This window comes from Coregonus lavaretus (genome assembly GCF_964263955.1).
Source record: "Coregonus lavaretus genome assembly, chromosome: 5".
NCBI classification, from domain to species: domain Eukaryota; kingdom Metazoa; phylum Chordata; class Actinopteri; order Salmoniformes; family Salmonidae; genus Coregonus; species Coregonus lavaretus.
This window is the reverse complement of record NC_139992.1, coordinates 28,298,303-28,325,227: the sequence shown is the minus strand read 5'-3', so window position 1 is coordinate 28,325,227 and position 26,925 is coordinate 28,298,303. Positions and strand designations below refer to the sequence as shown.

The 26,925-nt window shown below is 43.9% G+C and overlaps 1 protein-coding gene and 1 pseudogene across 5 annotated transcripts; both read left to right on the top strand.

Annotated features, from left to right (window-relative positions):
* The first annotated feature begins 800 nt into the window (after positions 1–800).
* On the top strand, positions 801–1,470 carry LOC311129658 (protein jagunal homolog 1-A-like; annotated as a pseudogene). Its single transcript has 2 exons — positions 801–889; positions 1,012–1,470. The product of its transcript is annotated as a protein jagunal homolog 1-A-like (transcript).
* Positions 1,471–2,811: 1,341 nt separating this feature from the next.
* On the top strand, positions 2,812–24,575 carry tfg (trafficking from ER to golgi regulator). Of its 4 annotated transcripts, XM_084162019.1 has the most exons (9): positions 2,857–2,979; positions 6,908–7,121; positions 7,466–7,549; positions 11,868–12,014; positions 12,713–12,883; positions 13,047–13,193; positions 22,699–22,785; positions 22,962–23,047; positions 23,228–24,575. In XM_084162019.1, exons 2-9 carry the CDS (start codon positions 6,938–6,940, stop codon positions 23,363–23,365), a joined length of 1,044 nt encoding a protein of 347 aa, XP_084018145.1. In that variant the 5' UTR covers positions 2,857–2,979; positions 6,908–6,937; the 3' UTR covers positions 23,366–24,575. The 4 variants fall into 4 exon arrangements, with proteins under 4 accessions (XP_084018142.1, XP_084018144.1, XP_084018145.1 ...); XM_084162016.1 differs by having other exon boundaries at positions 2,812–2,979; positions 22,962–24,575; XM_084162018.1 differs by having other exon boundaries at positions 2,835–2,979; positions 22,965–24,575.
* The last annotated feature ends 2,350 nt before the right edge of the window (positions 24,576–26,925 follow it).

The window sequence follows — 26,925 nt, the reverse complement described above, 5'->3', positions numbered from 1 at the left end:
AAAATTTGATTTGATTTATATACAGTACATCACAGAATAATTAAATGTAACAACACTGTTTGACATAGAAACACCAGATTGTTATTTTTTTATCATCTTTATTAATTATGAAATCATCAAAAATATTAATAATTTTCCACCCATGAGGCCAAAGAGGGCGCTTTTGGTCATTGACTGCAGGAAAGGGTACAGGTATGTGATGAGGTGATGTTGAAGGAGTCAGGCGCAGGAGGGTAAATCACAGAATAACAGGCTTTATTCCGCAAATACAGAGTTACGCAGTAATGCGTCAAAACACTCCTGTTTTGCGCACTGGAAAATACAAGGCACACGGGAAAATATCCTGGTGATACAAAATACACGGAGCTCCACCGAGCTTCACTATCCTCCACAATAAACAATCACACACAAAGACAAAGGGGCAAAGGGAACACTTATACAGGTACTGATGAGGGGATATGAACCAGGTGTGTGTAATAAACAAGACAAAACAAATGGAATGATGAGATGAGGAGCGGCAGTGGCTAGAAGGCCGGTGACGACGACCGCCGAAGCCTGCCCGAACAAGGAGAGGAGGCAGCTTCGGAGGAAGTCGTGACAAGGTAATTTCCAACTGAGCAGACATATGCAACGTTTACCGTGATTGCCATCTCTGCCAACGCGGGAACATTGCCTTTACATTTCAATTGTGCTTTAGCGCTGAATTTCAGCGATAAGGATCGAGTAGAGCCCCAAGCCTACTAGTCTAGGAAGATTAATAATTGTTTGTTACATGGTTTTCAGGGAAGCAGGTTGTTACCATGATGTCTCGTGTGGGCCCTGGAGCTGCAGGTACTGATGGGAGTGACTTCAAACACAGAGAGAAGGTGGCCACACAGTACCAGATGAGGTAATCATATCTGTCTATACCCTTGTCTGTCTGTATGCTTGTCTGTCTGTCTGCCTGCCTTTCTGTCGGATCATTAAACATACTGTCTCAGCTCCCTCTCCCCTTTTTCCCTGTGCCTCCAGTGCCTTGCTAAAGTCGGAGTTGCGGAAGCTCAACTTCGTCCACCTTCTGCTGTGGCTCATGGTGGCGGCCCAGGTGACCGTCAGCAAACTCGACCTGGTGCCCAGCGACACGGTGGCCGAGCCCTACAGATGGGAGTAACCGTACCTGATCAGTTTCTTTCCACTGGTCACCAGCAGACTGTCGCTTCCCAAGAACAACATCAGCTACCTGGTGATCTCCATGATCAGCTCGGGCCTGTTCTCCATTGCTTCACTCTTCTACGGCGGAAGAAGCTTGTTGAGGCCCAGCAGCTTTACCGCCAAGGCAAGGCCTACCGCTTCATCTTCGGCTGAGCGGCAGTCACCGTCATGTACCTTGTGATAGTGGTGGCGGTGCAGGTGCACGCCTGGCAGATATACTACAGCAAGAAACTGCTGAACGCCTGGTTCGATTTCACACAGGATAAGAAGAAGAAGTGATGAGGATGTATTGTGGGTTTTGAGGCTGGGGAAGAACTGTGTTTAGATTTTTTTTTTCTCTGTCTCTAGGATGCATTTATAAGTACTGTACATTGTTATTTATTTATTATCTCATAATCACTGTCCATTATCTTTCCAGATTGTCTAGGTAACACTAATTTTCTCGCCAACCTTGCATACTCTCTCTCTCTCCATTTCAAAGACACTGACTCATGTACATTTTCTCTCACATACAAACCATAGGAGGCTGCTGAAGGGAGGATGGCTCATAATAATGTCTGAAATGGAGCAAATTAAATGGATCCATGAACGTTGTGGGGTGTTACTACCTTGGTTCTCTACTTGTTGCCATATCAACTAGCCTCTTCATCTCAGGTCCTTACTGGACGTAGCCTGAGCTGTGCCAGCCAGCTAGCAGTTAGTATCAGCAACTCTCTACTTTGTTTGACTAGCCTCAGAGAATGAACGAGAGAGACTGTAGCTTCCTCTGAGACCGCAATGTTCACTGATACAGCTGTTGTGAAGCATTTAGATGTGTGTGTGTATGAACCATGCCCTTGTGTGAGACTGCAGCAGGACAGAGAATCTCTCAACTGACTCTTTGTCTCAACAGAGGAGGAATGAGCACTGAACAAGTTTGTTGCCATGGTTTCAGTAAATGGACATCCGGTGACTAATCTGTCAAATATTGAAAGCACTGTATGAAAATGTATGCACTCACTAACTGTAAGTCGCTCTGGATAAGAGCATCTGCTAAATGACTAAAATGTAAAATGTAAGTACTGTCCAAAGCTTGAGACTGAGAGACATGAGATTCTGTGTTCCAATGGCAAAACATTTGATGCATTATCGCACTAAGTTGGCTTGAAAGGTTACACTGTGTCTTGACTGCTATCAAGGGGTCTTGATTTGCCCCCGGCATGTAATGTGCCCAAAATGTAGTGCTCATCATTCATATACCTCTTCAATGACCTGTATGCTTGACCCATTGCCCCCTCAATTAATATGTTCTTCTTTTTTTATACTGCCAATAAAAAGGGAAATTGAATCCTTGTTGTCTTGATTGTGTCAAGATTGTTGTGCCTTTAGTTTTCTTGATTGTTACTGACCTTGTGATGTGCTTGATGAGTTGTATTACAGCTACTTACGCCACATAATCACTTATGTGTCACTGCAACCTTTTAAATTAAAAGAACGACCTGCAAAACACAGTATCGAGGAAAGCAGAGTCACACATTTATAATATAAAATGCAATTTCTCAACCTGCGCCTATTCAAACAGAAATCTGCTGATTTCGCTCAAATGTCACTGTCAAACGTGTCAACCAGTTGAGCCACTGCGACTGCGCGCTCAGCTGTATGCCACGTACAGCTTGACGTCGACAAGCGGGCAAACTTCCTGATGTGAAGCTGGAATTCTGTGTTTGCCAGCCCGGGTAACAGATTTTGGCAGACACGGTCTTGCCAGAACCACCGACACCACAGCGGGATCAAGACGTTCATTTACAGGTGGAATACATATACTTTTCTTTTTTGATATTCCTAATATTTATGTTGACAACATAAATCAGATTCTAAACGCTAGCTAGCTTGCTAACACAGCAGCTAACGTTAGCATTTCTAGCTAACGATTGATGCTAGCATCGGGTTTGTTGTTTTTATAGCCTTATTTGTTTGGTGGAAATGTAATGAAATTGTATAGCTACATGATGATAGAAATGCAATGAAATGGTGTGTTTGTTAAATTAAGTCCATGAACATGCATTCTTTGACGCCGGTAAGAATGCTAAGTTTGGATAAATATTTTGCAGGAAGTCAACATTATAACCGTGAATGGGAGTTTTCAATTGGTCTGTATTTGGCAGGGTTCTATATCCTGTCAGTGACACAGGACAATGGCCTAGTTATGTTTATGATCCAAATTGGCTTGCATGCCAGTTACATTCCTTTCGAGACCTCTAGTAACGATACAGTTAGTTAACTATCTAGGTTAGCAATATAGCCAGTACAACTGATTTGAGTTAGCTAGTTTATTGACATCACAACGAACTGTCAAATTAGCAAGCTAACTATCATGAATCACTGCCAAGAAGACAAGAAGCTGCAATCTTGAACCTCGCCCTTTCATTAACTAGTAACTGAATTACTTATGTACAAGCCAAGCCTTGTTATGTTGTCCTAGTTAGCATAATATAACTATTAGCTAGCTAAGTAAAATTGTTGATAATCTTAGCTAACCTTGTTTGACACACACTTTTGTTGGTAATTAATTTAGCTAGCTAGCTAGGTACTGTTAGCTAACTAGTTTGCTAGCCACTGCTGGCCAGACCAACAAGTTTTTGCAGTTCACGTGATTGAAACTATTGTAACTATTTGCTTGATAGGCCTATTTTAGTGTGGACTGGATAGGGAAGAGATTGTTCATCTTAATCTAATCAGTTAATCTGATTAGCTAGCTAGTCTCTATTTTATTCTAATGGCATTCAGTAGTGTGTAATGATCCACTCAACACATTCTGGTAACTCCCTCTTTCAATGAAAGTTACAGTACTAGGCCTATAGGCCAAAGTCTCGTTGGGGAGCTGCATAAGAATCAGACCGACAGCTCAGCCTGTCGTATTTTAACCTTTGGAAGCAGAGTGGAACTGTAAACTATATAGTAGCTCTTGAGCAGTGTCGTAAAGGGCAGTGACGTGTTGTATGCCATACAAAGGTAAAGATGAGTGAATCCAAGGTTGATAGATTCATGATAACACCATTCTTCCATGGTCCAAGCACTTTGACCGTATCTGAAGGATTTTTTTAAATGTGACGATGCATATGTTTTTCAGTGGTTGTTTGTGGCTTACTAATCATCTATATGACTGTAGTCCTTTAGTGTAGACTGTAGAGTGGTTTATTTGCATCATAGGCCGCCTGTTATTGTTATGCCCTCCGTCTCTTTCTTTAACCCTAAAAGCGGCAACATATTCTTTGCTTAAATGCCCCAACGGGGGTCATTTCTTACCCCAAATTGGTAATGATTGAAAAGACAATCTGTCAAGCAGTAACACTTTTTGTTTTACATTTTATTAACCTTTTGTAACACAAGTAAATGGTTTAAATTCCCCAAAATAAGCACATATGTTTTTTTTATGTTCACACATTTATAGTAAGGATGGGCTTACTATATACCGGTATTGATGCACAGACGCAGTACTAGTGACAAAAGCACCCTAGAAATCGGCACCATGCCTCTTGTGGCGAAAGTAAGAACTGCCATTGAATCCATTGAAAATACATGGTCACTAATCAGGTTTCCTTCCAACCTTTTCATGCGAGTAAAGTACATCTCGGATAAAAAAAAAAGTAATGAAAGGCCTGATGGAAACAGAACATTTCCCGGTAAACTTTCCAAATGTTGACTAAACAAAATACGCTAGACTAGGTGGAATCTTTTTGTGTCTGTAAAATGAATTATCAGAGAAATGTCGGTCGAAATGCTTTAATTAGCAAATATTGATATAATCATATCGAAGTAAACTTGGAGTCACGCGATGGCATGCTGTCTGGTCCTCCTACGACTCGTCGGGAAAGCATGCAGTTTATAAGGCTACAGCTAAAATAAATTATGATGAATTTCACAGGGTGGTGAAAGTGCAAGGTGATGAACTTGATGCTCCTTTCCAATAAATATTGAGTGTATTATTCTGCTGACAGGATCATCGATACGCTGGTGACATGATCATCGATACCCGACAAATAAAAAATATCTTGCTCTTTTGTCCATAATAATCTCATAATGTAGGCTATATGTGCGCTCTAGCCAACAGCGTGCAGATACAGTATCTGTACACTGTTGGCTAGAGTGCACTTGCCAATACCGGATTGGGCACACTCGCTATATAATTACACATTTCAATGTGAGAACCATCAGTAGAGTTGAAAATGCGATGGAAACCCAAGTAACTTTTTATTTATTTGGTACATGGGAATTTAACCGCAATAGGTATTTTTATCTGCACTACGTCATCACGCAGACTTCTCTCCAATTTCATGGAAACATCTCTGGTGGGAAAATTTGCACATTGTTTTTATGCAGTTGCCAATTGGATGGAAACCTAGCTATAGAGGAAAATAATTATTTAGATAAGGAAAAGTGACTTTTTCACAAAGTAGAGGCATACAAAGACATGTGGTACAGTGTGGAAACGATAACAAATAAGTGAAGCAAATGCAGAAATTGATAAATGCAGAAATTATTTTGGGTTGAAGTTTGATTGAACAGTATAAAACGATCAGAAGAGAGAGACCCATTAAAACCACTTAGAATGTATTTGTTTCCACCCTAGGGTCATACACTACTCATTAAGCATATTTAGAACTTTTATTACAAAAAATCATAAACAGTCATTCTGTAAAACATGAGAAAAATATTGTTATATTTTTTTAATGTTTTTAACAGATATTTTGATTTCATCCATAGCCACTTGTTATGATACTCAGAAATTGCCGATTGAGCTAATTTGACATACCGGTAAGACCTAAAATGGCCACCGATATGTGCGATATTAGCCCATTCATTGACCTTAATGTTAAACATATGCCGTCTATTTATTAACCTATTTATACGCGTTGTTTGCGATACGGTTCTGGAAATATTTGGAACTTTTATACCAGCGAGAAATACTTTTCAAAAAACAAAATATTCAATTACTCAGTTCTAGGCTTGGGTGATATACTGTTTATACCATATACTTTTTTTGGGGTGGGGGGTGGGACACCCTCGCCTCACGGTGGGCTGCGGGGGTGTGTGCTACGCCACTGCTTATAACTATAAGTTAAATATAACTATAAGAAATCTAAGATGCATTAAATAAATTATATCCAGCTCAGGGCTCCAGCTATGCATTTGGTTTGCTAACTTGCTAGCTAAGTGGCTAGATGTCAAGATCAAGCTTATTGGTTACAGCAGAGACATTCAAACCCTCCTGGATCAAGATCCCTGTTGCCTAAATTGTTTAGTGTGTCCCCAAAAAATTACGCCCCTTGTGTGCACATTCGATAATACCGTATACCCCGGTATGGTACAGAAACGGAATGACGGTATGAAAATCTGGATACCACCCATCCCGACTCAGTTCCAATTGCATCTGAAAGATGAGACTCCGACCTGGTATAGAGACATTGACTGGAAGCTAAATATGTATTTAAATGTTTTAGTTATGTGAGTTATATTGGCTGCCACACCGCCCAAGGGCCAAATCTGATTACATTAGTTTTTTTTGTTTGTCGGAATCTAGTTGCTTGACAAAGTCCCAAAATTTCAGAAGGATAAAAAAACAAACCCTGTTGGCACTTTTAGGGTTAATGGTGATATAATAACACACCATGATCCAACCTACATGATTCTCCGTGTAGTCTAGGTGTGCAAATCTCTTTCATGTTCTCCCCTCCAGCAGTGGGAGCAGTAGAGGGCGGACAGCACCATGAACGGACAGCTGGACCTGAGCGGCAAACTGATCATCAAGGCCCAGTTGGGCGATGACATCAGACGCATACCCATCCACAACGAGGACATCACCTATGACGAGTTGGTGCTGATGATGCAGCGCGTCTTCAGGGGCAAGCTGCAGAGCAACGACGAGGTCACCATCAAATACAAGGACGAGGGTAAGCTGGGCCGTTCTAGACAAGCACTGGATTAAGATGTATTATCACAATAGTGTTTTAGCTAGATGTCATCTGACCCCTCAACATTTAGCTGTTTCCTGCTGGTAATGGAAACAGAGGTTCTCTTTCAAACACTTGAGAATGCATACCCCCATCCTCTCCTTTTTAGAGTAATCATCAGTCATAAGAGTAGAGGTTACACATGTGAGGGTTATACAGGTTTCACCTATTCAGCCATTTCAGGATAGCCATTATCTCAAGAAATTGTGGAAATAAGGATTGGAATGTGGCCTGATTCTGATTTGGGTCCTAATGGTGTTCTCTGCTCTCTTCTCTTCCTGCAGATGATGACCTCATTACTATTTTCGACAGCTCGGATCTCTCCTTTGCCATCCAGTGCAGTAGGATACTGAAACTCACTCTGTTTGGTAAGATATTACCATACACATACCTACCCAGCCCTTCCTTTTTTAGTATAGGCCTACAGTGGGGAGAACAAGTATTTGATACACTGCCAATTTTGCAGGTTTTCCTACTTACAAAGCATGTAGAGGTCTGTAATTTTTATCATAGGTACACTTCAATTGTGAGAGACTGAATCTAGAAAAAAAAAAAAATCCAGAAAATCACATTGTATGATTTTTAAGTAATTAATTTGCATTTTATTGCATGACATAAGTATTTGATCACCTACCAACCAGTAAGAATTCCGGCTCTCACAGACCTGTTAGTTTTTCTTTAAGAAGCCCTCCTGTTCTCCACTCATTAACTGTATTAACTGCACCTGTTTGAACTCGTTACCTGTATAAAAGACACCTGTCCACACACTCAATCAAACAGACTCCAACCTTTCCACAATGGCCAAGACCAGAGAGCTGTGTAAGGACATCAGGGATAAAATTGAAGACCTGCACAAGGCTGGGATGGGCTACAGGACAATAGGCAAGCATCTTGGTGAGAAGGCAACAACTGTTGGCGCAATTATTAGAAAATGGAAGAAGTTCAAGATGACGGTCAATCACCCTCGGTCTGGGGCTCCATGCAAGATCTCACCTCGTGGGACATCAATGATCATGAGGAAGGTGAGGGATCAGCCCAGAACTACACGGCAGGACCTGGCAATGACCTGAAGAGAGCTGGGACCACAGTCTCAAAGAAAACCATTAGTAACACACTACGCCGTCATGGATTAAAATCCTGCAGCGCACGCAAGGACCCCCTGCTCAAGCCAGCGCATGTCCAGGCCCGTCTGATGTTTGCCAATGACCATCTGGATGATCCAGAGGAGGAATGGGAGAAGGTCATGTGGTCTGATGAGACAAAAATAGAGCTTTTTGGTCTAAACTCCACTCGCCGTGTTTGGAGGAAGAAGGATGAGTACAACCCCAAGAACACCATCCCAACCGTGAAGCATGGAGGTGGAAACATCATTCTTTGGGTATGCTTTTTTGCAAAGGGGACAGGACGACTGCACCGTATTGAGGGGAGGATGGATGGGGCCATGTATCGCGAGATCTTGGCCAACAACCTCCTTCCCTCAGTAAGAGCATTGAAGATGGGTCGTGGCTGGGTCTTCCAGCATGACAACGACCCGAAACACACAGCCAGGGCAACTAAGGAGTGGCTCCGTAAGAAGCATCTCAAGGTTCTGGAGTGGCCTAGCCAGTCTCCAGACCTGAACCCAATAGAAAATCTTTGGAGGGAGCTGAAAGTCCGTATTGCCCCGAAACCTGAAGGATCTGAAGAAGGTCTGTATGGAGGAGTGGGCCAAAATCCCTGCTGCAGTGTGTGCAAACCTGGTCAAGACTTAAAGGAAACGTATGATATCTGTAATTGCAAATAAAGGTTTCTGTACCAAATATTAAGTTCTGCTTTTCTGATGTATCAAATACATATGTCATGCAATAAAATGCAGATTAATTACTTAAAAATCATACAATGTGATTTTCTGGATTTTCCGTCTCTCACAGTTGAAGTGTACCTATGATCAAAATTACAGACCTCTACATGCTTTGTAAGTAGGAAAACCTGCAAAATCGGCAGTGTATCAAATACTTGTTCTCCCCACTGTATGTGCTGCTGTGCCAAGCACGCCCATCTTGGAATAATCAAACAAACTTGATTTGTCCCATTAAAAAATTTAAAGTAGGTTTATTCTGGTTATTCTAGTCTTTGTTATGGTACTGTAGTATAAAGAACGTATATCCTTTGTATCCACTTGAATACTCATGTTCCGTTCCAACGGCCCCTTCTCCAATAGTTTTAAGGTTCATGTACATTAACATGCCACTGGGAGGCAGTCTAGTCTCATATTTTGACATTGAACCCGACACTCCTACTTCGACCCCCTTGACACTCATTCTCTCCTGCTGTTATCGTCCCAAAGTCGGTGTCTCTGTGCTGCTGCTTGGGAAGTAGAGGCACCAAGCTATACTTGTGAAATAGTCTCTTTTCAAATGTCCCTCCTCAGAAGTCAAGCTCCAGCTTGGGTTCCATGGTTGGGTGTCAACCCATTTTCAGAGAGTTTTAAGAGTGTGTTCTGCAAAGGATGATCGATGGACTGACGATGGCTTTTGTTTTTAAACAGAACACTCTGTTGGCCAAAGGGAGAGTTACTAGTTATGCTGGCTTTACTGCTTTAGGCCTAATCATCATGATGCCCTCGTGAGTGTGTGAAAGACTTCAGCTGTGTGTCCATTGCACAGTATTGTACTCTGTCCAGGTGTTATGGATCCGCCTTTGTTTCACAGTGCAGATGTCAGATATGCGTTACCGTTTACACACACACACACACACCTCTCCTCCCTCTCATCTCCAATGCTGTCAGACCTCATTATGTCATTTCCTGTGCTCTGCTCCCAATTACACTGCAGCACAGCATCTCTGAGCTGTCCCTGCTATTATTAGATAGGGAGTGGCAGAAAGAAAGAAAGACAGAATGAAGGAGAAGAAAATAAATGTTTTTGGGTATATTTTTTTACTCCATCCCGGGACTTTAGTGCCAAGGCCCGGTGCGTCAGCACGTGCCGCAGCCGTGACCTCGCATGGAGCCCATATTTCCAGACGTTTGCCAGGATTGGGAGCAGGAGGGAAGAGTCGGATCATCCCGGTGGTCCGTGTCTCTATACAGGATCTTCTTCTGACCCCCTGGGTCTCTGCTAAATTTTACACTCACACAGGAATCTGGAATTCTGTCTGTATAATTCCCTTAGCGTTAGCGGAATTCCGAAGGATTTCCACTCTCGTATTTGAGATTTGGTGGTCTCCTGTAGTGTGTTGGAAAGTGCTCATCTCTGTCTGTACTAGTCGTGGTCCAGGAGTTGAGTCATCTCAAATTATACCCTGTTTCCCATATAAATAATAATAATAATTTGGTGGGTGCTTATAATTGTCCTATTTCTGAAGTGTACAAGTGTGTATTAATAGACATGTGTGACTTGGATGTTTTTTTGTTGTTGTTGCATATCCCACTCTCCCTGAGACACCCTCGGAGAGTGTGCTCACGGCCAGGGTTTGCCATTATCAACGGTGACCCTGGAGCAATTAGGGTTAAGTGCCTTACTTAAGGGCACATCGACAGATTTTTCGCATGACCTGGATGGATATGTCTGGTCTAAACATATCTGACCTCATGTCAATATCAGAGTAGTTAATTTATGGTTTTGCCTAAGAACACAGGGTATATACTACAGATAGATGGGGCTAACAACTGTGTTATATAGTGGTGGTATTTAATGGAGACTTGACTCCACATTTTCTGTGCTTTGACCTCTGACCCTGTGTTGTGGTGGTACCAGGGGACTACTACTCCTCTTTGAGCCTGCAGGTGTCTGGGGCTCCATGTCTAAGAAATGGCCCTAGTGTCTGTCTATCTGTCTGCAGTCTACCCCCTTATGACCCGCCTCTAACAGGACAGGTGCACTGCATAAACACACACATAAATAACAGAATACATGGACAGTTATTTGAGAGATTGAGTGTGTGGATGTTGCTGAGGGCTGTTGTGTCCAAACCACAGGATTCCTCACTGGCAAGAAGCTTACAGATCTCTCCCATGCTGGGAGTCCCCCCCCACACACACACACAAACACACACACCTGCAGGCATGCTGACTTATCAGACTGCAAATGTGTATATGTGTAACAGAAGTTCTGTGTTTACTAAAGACCATGACATAGCCTACTTTTGATTTTAACGGGACAGTGTTTATGAGAGAGGTGGGGACTAATAATAATATAATAGTAATAATGTTTGTTCGGTTGCCATGTTGTTCCTGGCTCCATAGCTGAACATCACGGTCTGTTAATCCTACTTACCCTGAACAGGCCTGCTGCTCGGTTCCTAGCTCGTTTGATCTGGTCTGGACCCCAACCCCAGGTCTGGTTTCATCTAGTTTGGTCTAGTCTGGAATGGACTGTTAACTCACGCAGGACCATAAGGAATGTACAGACCTCAAGACTCATCTGTTCCAGTGATCAGGAGGGCTGTCTGGGAGAGATTACTCCATCACTGTCTTCCATGGCTCTGGAGTGCTGCAGTGTGGATGGAGAGAGATTACTTGTGGAAGTGGTCCCCCCCCCCTTCACCCTCACCTCCTTCTCCCACATCTTGAAGATCCATATCGCGGCACCACATTCAGTATTTGAAATGTAATGACGTTGAAATATCGTCTCACTCTTTCTCTTCACACTCTTTCCCCAAAATCTCTCCCTCTCTCTCTCTCTCTCCCCTCTCTCCCCCCGACAGTGAATGGTCAGCCAAGGCCTCTGGAGTCCAGTCAGGTGAAGTACCTGCGCAGGGAGCTCATTGAGCTCAGGAACAAAGTCAACAGTCTTCTGGACAGCCTGGAGCCCCCCTCAGAACCTGGCCTGGCTGCATCAGCACCAGACCAGGGTACGTACACACACACACACACACACCCCTATCTGATTGTGAGTGTGAAGTGTGTTTAATTTAATAAAATACAGACATGCACACATCTAGCATATTTGTTATGTAACTTTATGAAATACCAATAGCTACAGGCCGGTTGTTTTTATCAGTTCATTAATCTCTCTCTGAAAGAGATGATTTGTCCTCCTTCCAAAAACATCCTTCACTTCTAATCCAGTGGACCAATCACATTCCACACCTGCCCCATGTTTTGTGCCAGGGGCGGTTTCCCAGGATGGTTTGCATCAACGTTGTTAGCTAGCTGGTGTGTGGCGGACGGCAACAGGTGGATTTGTTTATCCGAGGCGTAGGGGAGAGAAGTGTGTAAAAGTGTTTTTACAAGGTGTTTCCTTTGCTGTGGTAACACCCTTAACCCAGGGTTTAGGATAATATTACACCCGTTAAAGCCCCTCGTAACCCCTATTTACGCAGTGGTTTGATGGTTCAATGATTAACGACAATGGAACTATTTATGATCAACTCTCTCTGCCTCAAACTGACTTCTCTGTTTAGTATGTGTGTTTGGCTGCTTCTCTAGCATCTTTGTCCATGTCTTTTTTGTGATTGTGTGTATATTGGTGTGTTGACAAGTGTCGCTCTCTTTTTCCTCTTTCTCTCCCTCGCCTTCTCTCCTACCCTCCACGCCCTCTCTCCTCCAGACTTGGTGGATGGGCATGAGGGGAGGGCGGTGGCAGCAGAGGCAGCGGTGAAGCAGGCCCCGGTCCCGGTCAGTGCGGCCAGCATGTCGGCCTTCGACCCCCTGAAGAACCAGGGCGAGGTCAGCAAGAACGTAATCTCCGCCTTCGGCCTGAGTGAGGACCAGATCCCTGGTAAGGCCATCGTTGCCTTGCAATTTATTTTTTTTGCTTTATGTTTGTGCTCTCTATACAGTCTTCTGACTACATTGTTGTCATATACCTTACCCTCACTCTCCACCCTGTTTTATTTTTCACATACCCCTTTCTCTGTCTCTCTCCTCTCCTCTCTCTCTAGCCCCCCCAGGTGTCTTGGCTGAGGAGCGGTCAGGTACTCCAGACAGCATTGCCTCATCCTCGTCTGCCGCCCCCCAGCCCGGAGTGCCCCCCCAGCCACAGGCCCCCTACACAGGGGTGCAGCAGGGACCCCCAGCAGCCATGGATGGTTAGGAACACACACACACACACACACAAAACACACAGTGTAAATTACCATGAAACTCACACGCAGACAGACCATAGCTCTGCATGAGTGAATATATGTAGGAAACTGAGTAATCTGAGGAATTGTGCAGTAGGAGAGTACAACACCTGTGGTGTCTGTAAATACAGAGGGTTTAATGGCTGTTTATGTCCCTGGAAACACAAATCACATAACCATGAAAAACTTAAGTGTGTATAGAGGGGGGGTGTAATAGCTGTTTATGACCTCTGAGAGGGAGAGATTATCAGTGTGGGTGGTTTAGCACCTTAAAATACCTGGGGTCCACTGAGACCCCTAAAAAGTGTTATGTGTTTGCGTGCGTTGACTCTGTTGCTTTGTCTTGTCAAAACAGGAGAATGAATTTAGGCCAAGACAGTTACCCCAGGTCAGTTTGTGCTTTAAACTGATCCTAGACCTGTGCAGTGCCTAAGGGCAGCCTTGACCCAGTCAGTGTGTTGTGGAACACTTCTCTGGCGTGGCAGCATTGGGCCGTTCTGCTCCAGTAGTGTTGTCACTACTCCCAGTCCCTACCACAGTTGTTTTTTTGCTCTATTTTCGCCTCCACACTACAGACATTTATAACTTTATGGGTGAGCCAGTTTCACAATGCCATTGATGCAGAAGAACTCCATCTAACTCGGTGATGGCTAGATATTGCACTTGGATTGGCCAGTTCTCCAGTCCTGAATCCAGTACAGTATTTTTACTCTCTCTGCATGCTGTGATTTAGTGAATAATGTATCAGTAACATAAGACCGTATGTAAGCACATTTTTTGATTTAATGAGGAATTCCATGTTCTTATCACAGATAAACAGTGTATTCATGATCTTGGCATCCATCTTAGTCAGCCAGACAACTCTTCTTGTAGCATCCCCTCCTCCTGCTATCTGCACTCCTCCATGAACACCCTGTAGTTCTTGAAAAATGGGATGTCAACAGTCTCCGGACCCGGCTAACGGAGGGACGAATAAACGAGGGATCAAATCAGACCGAGGTGGAGAAATAAAAATAAAAAGCCGTCGTCCCTCTGTAGTCTCTAGTTGGAAGCCACTTTGGGGTCGTGTTTAAGGGAAATGGTTTTTCGTGTTAATCCTGCCTTTCCGACCAGGCCGGTACTTCCCTGAGCTTTTCCTCTAGGACGTACTGGGTATTCCCATAATGGTGGTGTTCTGGAATCAACACAGAGGTATGCTCTCCTGGTGAGTTAACTCTCTTACCAGATGACTGTGTGTGTGCTAGGGTTTTGCATCTCAGTATATGAGACGGACAGACACAGGAAGGGAGGGGACAGAGGAAAATGTTGCTAATCAGTCTTCTTATTTAGCTAGTTCGTTATTTTGGATGTGATGTTTTGTCATTGGCAGGCCCATTTTCTTTACTCTTGTGGCGCTCCGTAGCCTCCATCTCTGGAGACGTATCCGTTTTCACCCAGAAAGACCCACAAGCAGCATGCAGACAACCACACCACGGGAGCCAAACCACAGCTGGAACACACACATACGGTAGGCTCGTTGAGCTGTGACTCAGAGGAACCATACCAGCACCTCCAAACCACACCTGGAACACCGAGACTGCGGTTCCACATGTTCATGGTTTGACCGTGTTCCCCAGGCCAGTTATGTGGTTTTGGCTCGGTCAGTGTTCATGCTTCTCCAAGGGGTTGGGGTTGAGTTTAGCAGAGCCAAGACACCCATAGGAGTCTTAAGTTACACAGTCATTCTTCCTTAGTTCTTACTTATACAACTCAGTGATTCACTATAAATTCAGACCCTTGCACTTTGTGCTGGTCGCTAGTTTTCGTTTGTCCATCAATGACCGCATGGCCATATAATGGTCATTGGCAGTTACTAGGTTCAGTGTGACCTCGCTTACCGTGCAGTTGGCTGGCCTTTTAGATGTTGAGTCCAACCCTGACATGGCAGAGCATCTTCTGGCCGTCCTCATGGGTTCATCCTCCACTTCTCTTCCCTCTGCTCATCCCTCCATCCGGTCCTCCCTCTCTCCCAGACTTCCAAGGAGGAGAGAGGCTCTGGGCTGCAGCTGGTGGGCAGACAGCCTCGTCGGGCTGCATGGACATGTTTTTCCCAACACTCCAATGGTGTGCCTGATGATCCTTTCATCCCCAAACGTTCCCTTGAGTGCCTGGGTTATAGATAAACAAAGACAACACAATGGAGACTATTATTGTTGACCAGGAATAGCCTCCAAGGAACAGTGCGCTTCTGCCAACATGTTGGGAATTAACACGTTGATTTAAGGGTGTGTTGCATTGGGAATATGCACAGAGGACTTCTTCAGAAAGTCAACGTGGACACAGGTCATGTCCTTTGGGGTTAGATGGCCAGATAGCTCCCTCTTTTTCTCTGACAACGCGTGGTTTGTTTGTGTATACACGCAAACATGACATTAACAAGATCCATAAGCAGAAGATGTATAGTGGCTCTCTTTCATATATCAGACGATGATCAACCATAGAGGTAGGAGTGTTCTGTGGGTGAGAGATGATGATCAACCATGGAGGTGGGAGTGTTCTGTGGGTGAGAGACTGATCAACCATGGAGGTGGGAGTGTTCTGTGGGTGAGAGATGATGATCAACCATGGAGGTGGGAGTGTTCTGTGGGTGAGAGAGAAACCAACAGAGTTATAGCACACGTGTTCACTCACCTCAGCACAGACTGTGATGCTTTATCAGACTACCCATATACTCTTGTTTCCTTTTTGAAAACATCCCTAAAAGTCTAAAGAAACTACGGTCAAGCAATAACATTCCAGATAATCATTTTTCCAGCTGTGTTCTGTTCAGTTGAAGGGATACATGTGCAGGCAGCCGGTCTCTCCATAGAGCCCCAGTGATTTCTCTTTCCTTTGGGATTTTAATTTACTGAGCAGAGATCAGAGATGAAGTCCTCTGGCCAATGAGGCCTGACGGCAGCCCCATCCATCCCTCCATCACATTATGTAATACACATGATGGATAGCAGGCAGGAGACCAAGACAGCCAACACACACACACACACAGATTGTCATTCTCACTGGAGCACCATTGTGCTCACATTACAGGGCTTGACAGTGGTATTACAGCTGTTGTCCCCCTTCATTATAGGCTCAATAACCCGTGAACCTTAGGCTAAGACTGTCCTGTTGTAACTGATTGTTGAAGTAACTGATTTTAACTGTTGACATTTTTCATAGATGTTGTCCCATAGAGCAATATATCCGGTTTCATCATATAGGCTTTTCACAATTTGCATCATGTTAATTGAGTGAAAAGAAATGGTGGAGGAATGAAACGTGGTTCATTCATCTGGTCCAGACCTGGGTCAAAATGAAGAACACCTAAAGTATACTGAACAAAAATATAAACGCAACATGTAAAGTGTTTCATGAGCTGAAATAAAAGATACCAGAAATGTTCCATACTCACAAAAAGCTTATTCCTCTCAAATTTTGGGCACAATTTTGTTTACATCCCTGTTAGTGAGCATTTCTACTTTGCCTAGATAATCCATTCACCTGACAGGTGTGGCATATCAAGAAGCTGATTAAACAGCGTGATCATTACACAGGTGCACCTTGTTCTGGGGACAATAAAAGGCATTCTAAAATGTGCAGTTTTGACACAACACAATGCCACAGATGTCTCAAGTTGAGGGAGCATGCAATTGGCATGTCCAACAGAGCTGTTGCCAGATAATTGAATGTTCATTTCTCTACCATAAGCCGCCTCAAACTTTGTTTTAGAGAATTTGGCTGTATGTTCAACCAGCCTCACAACCGCAGACAACGTGTAACCACGCCAGCCCAGGACCTTCCATCCGGCTTCTTCACCTACGGGTTCGTCTGAGACCAGCCACCCGGACAGCTGAAGAAACTGTTGGTTTGGACAACTGAAGAATTTCTGCACAAACTGTCAGAAACCGTCTCAGTGAAGCTCATCTGCATGCTAGTTGTCCTCACCAGGTTCTTGACCTGACTGCAGTTCAGCGTCGTAACCGACTTCAGTGGGCAAATGCTCACCTTCGATGGGCACTGGTACACTGGAGAAGTGTGCTCTTTACAGATGAATCCCGGTTTCAACTGTACCGGTCAGATGGCAGACCGAGTGTATGGCGTTGTTTGGGCGAGCGGTTTGCTGATGTCAACGTTGTGAACAGTGCCCCATGGTGGCGGTGGGGTTATGGTATGGGAAGGTATAAGCTACGGACAACAAACACAATTGCATTTTTTCGATGGCAATTTGAATGCACAGAGATACCGTGACGGCATCCTGAGGCCCATTGTTTTGCCATTCATCCGCCGCCATCACCTCATGTTTCAGCATAATGCACGGCCTCGTGCATTATGCATGGGAGATGTGTCGCGCTGCATGAGGCAAATGGTGGTCACACAAGATACTGACTGGTTTTCTGATCCACCCCCCTACCTTTTTTTTTTTTTTTAAAGCTCTGTGACCAACCGATGCGTATTTGTATTCCCAGATTAGGGCCTAATGCATTTATTTCAATTGACTGCTTTCATTTTCCTTATGTGAACTGTAACTCAGTAAAATCTTAGAAATTGTTGCATGTTACATTTATATTTTTGTTCAGTGTAGTAATACAATGCGTTAACAGAAATTATTGTAACCAGATTACATTTACATTACATTTTAGTCATTTAGCAGACGCTCTTATCCAGAGCGACTTACAGGAGCGATTAGGGTTAAGTGCCTTGCTTAAGGGCAAATCGACAGACTTCTCACCTAGTCGGCTCGGGGATTAGAACCAGCGACCTTTCGGTTACTGGCACAACGCTCTTACCCACTAAGCTACCTGCCGCCCAGATGACTGAGATTAACGGTATATTTACTACTAGTGAAATGGTCCAAGTGTCCAGGAGCCAAAGACACAATCCTAGTTGTTGCATCTTTAGATTCACCCTCTTTCCACGTTTCTAACAGAGATTTTCCTCTTTGTCATATACTGCTGGCATCAGGTGCGGTGTTTAGAATGGTGTTTTCCTGTGAATAGAATTTTGGCAAATGTTTGTAAATTACGTTTTATTGGCTGCGTCATTACAGGAGTTGCATGTTCTGTTAAGATTCATTACCATTATCGAAATGTGGTTTCTGTCATTCTGAGCACCGTGGGTGGATGCCCTAATGGGTTACGCACCCAATGCATATGGGTCTGGTAAATTTCTCAAATGGCCGGTAAATTTAAAATCTTCCCGATCACGTTGTCAGGCACCACGTAATTTTTTTTACGGAAACCCAGGTGTATGTGGTGGAGCTGACCAATATTGAAGAAAAAAAACATATCATGATAAATTGACAGAATTATAACAATAAATTGAACGAAAAATGTATAACCTTGATGTGCACAACTATTTTTTTTATATTACCCCTTAAAACTACTACTCTAAATGTTACTCTAGTAGGGCCTTATAGGTTATTTATCGTAATGAACAGTGTGTTCATGTACAGTACCAGTCAAAAGTTTGGACACACCTACTCATTCAAGGATTTTTCTTTATTTTTACTATTTTCTACATTGTAGAATAATAGTGAAGACATCAAAACTATGAACTAACACACATGGAATCATGTAATAACTCAGTGTTAAACAAATCAAAATATATTTTATATTTGAGACTCTTCGAAGTAGCCACCCTTTGCTTTGATGACAGCGTTGCACACTCTTGGCATTCTCTCAACCAGCTTCATGGGGAATGCTTTTCCAACAGTCTTGAAGGAGTTCCCACATATGCTGAGCACTTGTAGGCTGCTTTTCCTTCACTCTGTGGTCCAACTCATCCCAAACCATCTCAATTGGGTTGAGGTCAGGTGATCTGATGCAGCACTCCATCTCTCTCCTTCTTGGTGAAATAGCCCTTACACAGCCTGGAGGTGTGTTTAGGGTCATTGTCCTGTTGAAAAACAAATGCTAGGCCCACTAAGCGCAAACCAGATGGGATGGCGTATCGCTGCAGAATGCTGTGGTAGCCATGCTGGTTAAGTGTGCCTTGAATTCTAAAAATATCACACAGTGTCACCAGCAAAGCACCATCACACCTCCTCCTCCATGCATCACGGTGGGAACCACACATGCAGAGATCATCCGTTCACCTACTCCGCGTCTCACAAAGACACAGCGGTTGGAACCAAAAATATCAAATTTGGACTCATCAGACCAAAGGACAGATTTCCACCGGTCTAATGTCCATTGCTCATGTTTCTTGGCCCAAGCAAGTCTCTTCTTATTATTGGTGTCCTTTAGTAGTGGTTTCTTTGTAGCAATTCGACCATGAAGGCCTGATTCACGCAGTCTCCTCTGAACAGTTGATGTTGAGATGTCTGTTACTTGAACTCTGAAGCATTTAAACTCAGCAAAAAAAGAAACGTCCCCTTTTCCAGGACCCTGTCTTTCAAAGATAATTTGTAAAAATTCAAATGACTTCACAGATCTTCATTGTAAAGGGTTTAAAGACTGTTTCCCATGCTTGTTCAATGAACCATAAACAATTGATGAACATGCACCTGTGGAATGGTCGTTAAGACACTAACAGCTTACAGACGGTACGCAATTAAGGTCACAGTTATGAAAACTTAGGACACTAAAGAGGCCTTTCTACTGACTCTGAAAAACACCAAAAGAAAGATGCCCAGGGTCCCTGCTCATCTGCGTGAACGTGCCTTAGGCATACTGCAAGGAGGCATGAGGACTGCAGATGTGGCCAGGGCAATACATTGCAATGTCTGTACTGTGAGATGCCTAAGACAGCGCTACAGGACGGACAGCTGATCGTCCTCGCCGTGTCAGAACACGTGTAACAACACCTGCACAGGATTGGTACATCCGAACATCACACCTGCGGGACAGGTACAGGATGGCAACAACAACTGCCCGAGTTACACCAGGAACGCACAATCCCTCCATCAGTGCTCAGACTTTCCGCAATAGGCTGAGAGAGGCTGGACTGAGGGCTTGTAGGCCTGTTGTAAGGCAGGTGCTCACCAGACATCACCGGCAACAACGTCGCCTATGGGCACAAACCCACCGTCGCTGGACCAGACAGGACTGGCAAAAAGTGCTCTTCACTGACGAGTCACGGTTTTGTCTCACCAGGGGTAATGGTCGGATTCACGTTTATCGTCGAAGGAATGAGCGTTACACCGAGGCCTGTACTCTGGAGCGGGATCGATTTGGAGGTGGAGGGTCTGTCATGGTCTGGGGCGGTGTGTCACAGCATCATCGGACTGAGCTTGTTGTCATTGCAGGCAATCTCAATGCTGTGCGTTACAGGGAAGACATCCTCCTCCCTCATGTGGTACCCTTCCTGCAGGCTCATCCTGACATGACCCTCCAGCATGACATTGCCACCAGCCATACTGCTCGTTCTATGCGTGATTTCCTGCAAGATAGGAATGTTAGTGTTCTGCCGTGGCCAGCGAAGAGCCCGGATCTCAATCCCATTGAGCACGTCTGGGACCTGTTGGATCGGAGGGTGAGGACTAGGGCCATTCCCCCCCAGAAATGTCCGGGAACTTGCAGGTGCCTTGGTGGAAGAGTGGGGTAACATCTCACAGCAAGAACTGGCAAGTCTGGTGCAGTCCATGAGGAGGAGATGCACTGCAGTACTTAATGCAGCTGGTGGCCACACCAGAAACTGACTGTTACTTTTGATTTTGACCCCCCCTTTGTTCAGGAACATATTATTCCATTTCTATTAGTCACATGTCTGTGGAACTTGTTCAGTTTATGTCTCAGTTGTTGAATCTTGTTATGTTCATACAAATATTTAAACATGTTAAGTTTGCTGAAAATAAACGCAGTTGACAGTGAGAGGACGTTTTCTTTTTTTGCTGAGTTTATTTGGGCAGCAATCTGAGGCTGGTAACTAATGAACTTATCCTCTGCAGTAGTAACTCTGGTTCTTCCTTTCCTGTGGCGGTCCTCATGAGAGCCAGTTTCATCATAGCGCTTGATGGTTTTTGCATCTGCACTTGAAGAAGCTTTCAAAGTTCTTGAAATTGACTGACCTTCATGTCTTAATGTAATGATGGATTGTCGTTTCTCTTTGCTTATTTGAGCTGTTCTTGCCATAATATGGACTTTTACCAAATAGGGATATATTCTGCATACCAGCCCTACCTTGTTACAACACAACTGATTGGCTCAAACGCATTAAGACGGAAAGAAATTCCACACATTAGCTTTTGACAAAGCACACCTGTTAATTGAAATGCATTCCAGGTGACTACCTCATGAAGCTGATTGAGAAAATGCCAAGATTGTGCAAAGCTGTCATTAAAGCAAAGGGTGGCTACTTTAAAGAATCTCAAATATAAAATATATTTTGATTTGTTTAACACTTTTTTGGTTACTACATGATTCACTATGTGTTATTTCATAGTTTTGATGTCTTCACTATTATTCTACAGTGTAGAAAATAAAGAAACATCTTTGAATGAGTAGGTGTCCAAACTGACTGGTACTGTATGTGTGCACTTTTTATGTGTATCTTTCTGCCATTGTGTGTGTGTGTGTGTATATATTTTGTGTGTGATTTTGCCGTGAACTATTACATAAATGACTGTTTCATTAGCCTACTGATAGCCTAGCACCAATCTCCCTGCAGAATTTCTTAGAACTATGTCTAGGTCCTATTCCCTCAAAAAAGGAGTTCCACAGGGCTCTGTTACGGGCCCTCTCTAAGAGTGGAAAATCAACGCTCCGCTTTAACTGGCACATGAAAAACCAGTGAACCGTAAACCAGCCTTCCCTCATTATCCTTTTACTGTTTGTGTTTTTAATAAGTCGTCGCCCTACTTTACACGCCAGGGGCTTTGGGAGTGCGATACAGGCCTTGTAAAGAGAATACACTGGTGGCCAACTCTTTACATGTTTGCTGAACATGGTGAGACTCACTGGAAACTTTAGTTGGCCAACGTTTTCAGTGTTTTGCGAGTGTAGTTTGCTTTTATTTTCAGACACTCTTAAACCCACTCCTCAGTCCACGTTATTAAGGAGACATGCAATTCTAGAGTTTCAAAATGGGACAAGGACTACATACACACCCAGTTAGACATGAAGACCAGTGAGGTCATGGCTAATAAAAGCTGGGAGGAAAGTGGCTGTCTACTGACACAGACAGACCTTTTTAGACAGACGACACCCGCTTTGACCCAACACACACTGCTCTATCCAAATAAATGTGTGTAAGAGCGAGCGAGGGAGTGAAATTGTGTGTGTGTGTGTGTGTTTAGCTTGGATCTGTACAGCTGACTGTAATGTGCCATAGAGTTGTCTGGGTGCAGGGCTTTGAGGAACCAATCCTTTTTTTTATTATAGTGGTTGGAGCTGTTTGCACTAAGCCCATCCTGTCTGATTCTAGCCAGACGTGTGTGTGTGTGTGTGTGTGTGAGAGATTTCCTTCCCCAGCAATCATACTGATGTCTTCCATCTCTCTCTTTCTTCTCCAGGTCAGATGTACCAGCAGTACCAGGCCCCAGGTGGATACCCACCCCAGCAGCCAGCACCACAGCAGCAGTATGGCATGCAGTACCCTGGTAAGACACACACTCATTCCTCATCACACTTTCCCTTAGAAAAGGTCCAAGAAGGACAGGCTAATCTAATAACAATGGCCCAGAGCTTCACAGAAATGATGCTATGAATAAGAAATTGATCACAACTAAAAGTTATACTCTACTTCTCCCCCCAACTCTCTCTCTCTCTCTCTCAGCAGGATACACCCCCCAGCCTGGGGCCCCGCAGCCCGGTGGCCCTCAGCCCCAACAGTTCCAGAACTACCCTGCCCCAACCTCCCAGGCCCCCGCCCCTGGCCAGGCCCCAGCTCCCAGCTTCCAGGGAGGCCAACAGCAGGCTCCTCCAGCCCAGGGTGCCCAGCAGTACCCCCCAGGGGTCTTCCCTCCCCAAAACTACACCTCCCAGGCCAACCAGCCTGCCAACTACAGCCTGCCCCCCACCTCCCAGCCCCAGCCTGGCCAGGGGTACCTGCCCCGTCCCGGCTACACCCCTCCCCCCGGTAGCAATGTCACCCCCCCTCCTGGGGTGTCCAACCCCTACGCCCGCAACCGGCCCCCCTTCGGCTCGGGTTATGCCCAGCCTGGTCCCGGGTACCGGTAAAACAGGAGAAGGAACGGGGAATGTTATCTACCCACCCCTCCCCTGCGTGTCCTGGCTGTTAGGCTTGGGTTCGGTAAACATGGTCTGCTAATCTGTCCACCCCTCCTCTGTCAGTCCTCAGATATTGAAGAGTCTATATCCAAAACAAGCTACAACCCCTCAGTCTGATCGTCTGTTTGTATTCTGTCTCGACCCTTCACCACAAACACCAATGTGTTATGGCCCTGCTGTATGAAATACAATGTACTCTAATAGAGCTGGGACGATAAACTGAAAATGATCGACACCGACCGTACTGACCATTTATCAAGGACATTTTACTAATATCGATAACCACAATAAGTAGCCTATATTAGAGAAAAGTTTGAAATGAAATAAGTTTGCCTGTATGGGCTATTGCCAATGTTACTTTTGATAGTTACAACATTTAAAGTTGTAGTAGTAGTTCTAAGGGTATGGTGACATACAGAAGTAGACTTACCGGTGCACATTAATGTTGAACTTATCGTTCTAATTATCGTTATGGTGATAATTCAGTCAATTTATCGTAATATGGATTTGTGTCCATATCGCCCAGCTTTAGGCCCTACCCTCATTCACCAGCCCTATGTGTCTGTCATCGTGAACATGTAGTCAGTCTGTAAGCACACTCACCTGGAAAGACCTAAACAGGCTAGAGTATGAAAGCAGTCTATATTATTCTTTTCACACACTTTATTTAGCTAGTCTGACATCTGTAATGCATACATGCATCTGTATACGCTGGTCAACAGAGAGGACGTTGATTCATATTGCATTTAACTGGCTGTTTTAAGATATACTGTAGTTTGCGGAAGCGCGTCTACAGATGCATGTATGAGAGACTAGCGAAATAGTGTTCAACCCTTTTTGTGTTTTTTGTTTGATCACTCATTTTCCTCACTGCCATGTTGGTATTATGACGTGTCATGGAATCTGCCACTTGGTTGAGAACACTAGCCGCGTGTTGAATTATGGGAGGTGTAGTTTTGATCCTCCAGAAGAATCCTACCATGTTTAGCCTCTTAAATCACCTCATTGTTTATTGCTATTGCTCTCTTTCTCTCTTCTCTTTTTTTCTCCTCACTGGTTTGTACTAATATCAATCAGAAATTCCATCTTGAAGTGACATTTAGTTGTTTATGTATAAACTAGCATTTTCTCTGGAACCTAATAAAGGCTTTGAAACCCAGCTTGAAGTCTTTGTTTTGGGTCTTTCTCTCCCTCCCCTCACACTGTGGTTTCTGAGTTCACGGCTCCGTGTTGAGCTTGGCTTTCGAGAGCCTTTTCTCTCCCACCTGGGTGGATTTGGAAAAGTGTGGTAATGCTGGTGTTGCTATTTGTTTTTCTAATCAGCCATTGTGGTTGGCTGGGATGTGTGGCGAGGGAGCGTATGGTTGGTCCCTCAGCTCCTCCTGTCTTTAGTCAGAACTAATGGCCAAAAGAGTGAAATGTGTTGGAGAATATTTAGTGTGTGTGTGTCCACTTGCTAATGCTATGACCATATGAACACCACACATACAGATCTGCACAATACATTTTCAACAAATCAGAGTCAACACAGTAGTAAAAAAAAACAACTAAAAAAAATACATAAGGATTTATTGTAGAAAACAGATACAGGAATGGTTGTACATATCTGAAACAAAAATACAATTCTGTTAAACACTTTTCCATAAAAATTGGGATTTAAAATAACACCTGCATCCATTTGTGAGCAACTATACACAATGTAAAACGTCATCTTAATTTGGTTGTTGGTTTCCACATAAAAAGAAGCCTTTATGTACATGATTTTCTAATATTTAAACTCGAACAGGTTGGTCCAACAACTCTAGCAAAAGATTGCAAGGCTAAAGACAAAGAGTGTCATTGGTGAGTTGAAATGTTCAGAATGTTGTAGATGGATGTACTGTATAAAACGGACAAAATTCCTCATTGTACATACACAATATGTTTCTATCTGAACATTCTGTAATCTTGCACCCTCCCGAACAGGCTCCAGAGGTGGACAATTTGTGTCACTTGCAATGTGCATCAGACCACATCTACGTAACATTATATTCCTGGCACATTCTCTAAATTGAAATGACTATAGATGAGTTGGAAGTTAGAAATGTGTTAAAGATGAAAGAACAAAGCATCTCCTTATGCCGTTCTTTCCAACTGATGCTTGTTACTCTTATTTGGTCGTTCATTGACTACAGAACCCATTCAGCTGTTTTTCCAAGTGCTTGACACACACCTGCGGTCAGTAGAACCACCTTGCAATAAAAACTTTATGTTGAGACTTAATGGGAGTTCAGAAATATTGTTCTTTCACACCATACATGTATACGTAAGGGATAAACGCCTACATTCTGTATATTACCTTGGAAATACAGTGGGGGAAAAAGGTATTTAGTCAGCCACCAATTGTGCAAGTTCTCCCACTTAAAAAGATGAGAGAGGCCTATAATTTTCATCATAGGTACACGTCAACTATGACAGACAAATTGAGGGAAAAAAAATCCAGAAAATCACATTGTAGGATTTTAAATGAATTTATTTGCAAATGATGGTGGAAAATAAGTATTTGGTCACCTACAAACAAGCAAGATTTCTGGCTCTCACAGACCTGTAACAATTTCTTTAAGAGGCTCCTCTGTCCTCCACTCGTTACCTGTATTAATGGCACCTGTTTGAACTTGTTATCAGTATAAAAGACACCTGTCCACAACCTCAAACAGTCACACTCCAAACTCCACTATGGCCAAGACCAAAGAGCTGTCAAAGGACACCAGAAACAAAATTGTAGACCTGCACCAGGCTGGGAAGACTGAATCTGCAATAGGTAAGCAGCTTGGTTTGAAGAAATCAACTGTGGGAGCAATTATTAGGAAATGGAAGACATACAAGACCACTGATAATCTCCCTCGATCTGGGGCTCCACGCAAGATCTCACCCCGTGGGGTCAAAATGATCACAAGAACGGTGAGCAAAAATCCCAGAACCACACGGGGGGACCTAGTGAATGACCTGCAGAGAGCTGGGACCAAAGTAACAAAGCCTACCATCAGTAACACACTACGCCGCCAGGGACTCAAATCCTGCAGTGCCAGACGTGTCCCCCTGCTTAAGCCAGTACATGTCCAGGCCCGTCTGAGTTTGCTAGAGTGCATTTGGATGATCCAGAAGAGGATTGGGAGAATGTCATATGGTCAGATGAAACCAAAATAGAACTTTTTGGTAAAAACTCAACTCGTCGTGTTTGGAGGACAAAGAATGCTGAGTTGCATCCAAAGAACACCATACCCACTGTGAAGCATGGGGGTGGAAACATCATGCTTTGGGGCTGTTTTTCTGCAAAGGGACCAGGACGACTGATCCGTGTAAAGGAAAGAATGAATGGTGCCATGTATCGTGAGATTTTGAGTGAAAACCTCCTTCCATCAGCAAGGGAATTGAAGATGAAACGTGGCTGGGTCTTTCAGCATGACGATGATCCCAAACACACCGCCCGGGCAACGAAGGAGTGGCTTCGTAAGAAGCATTTCAAGGTC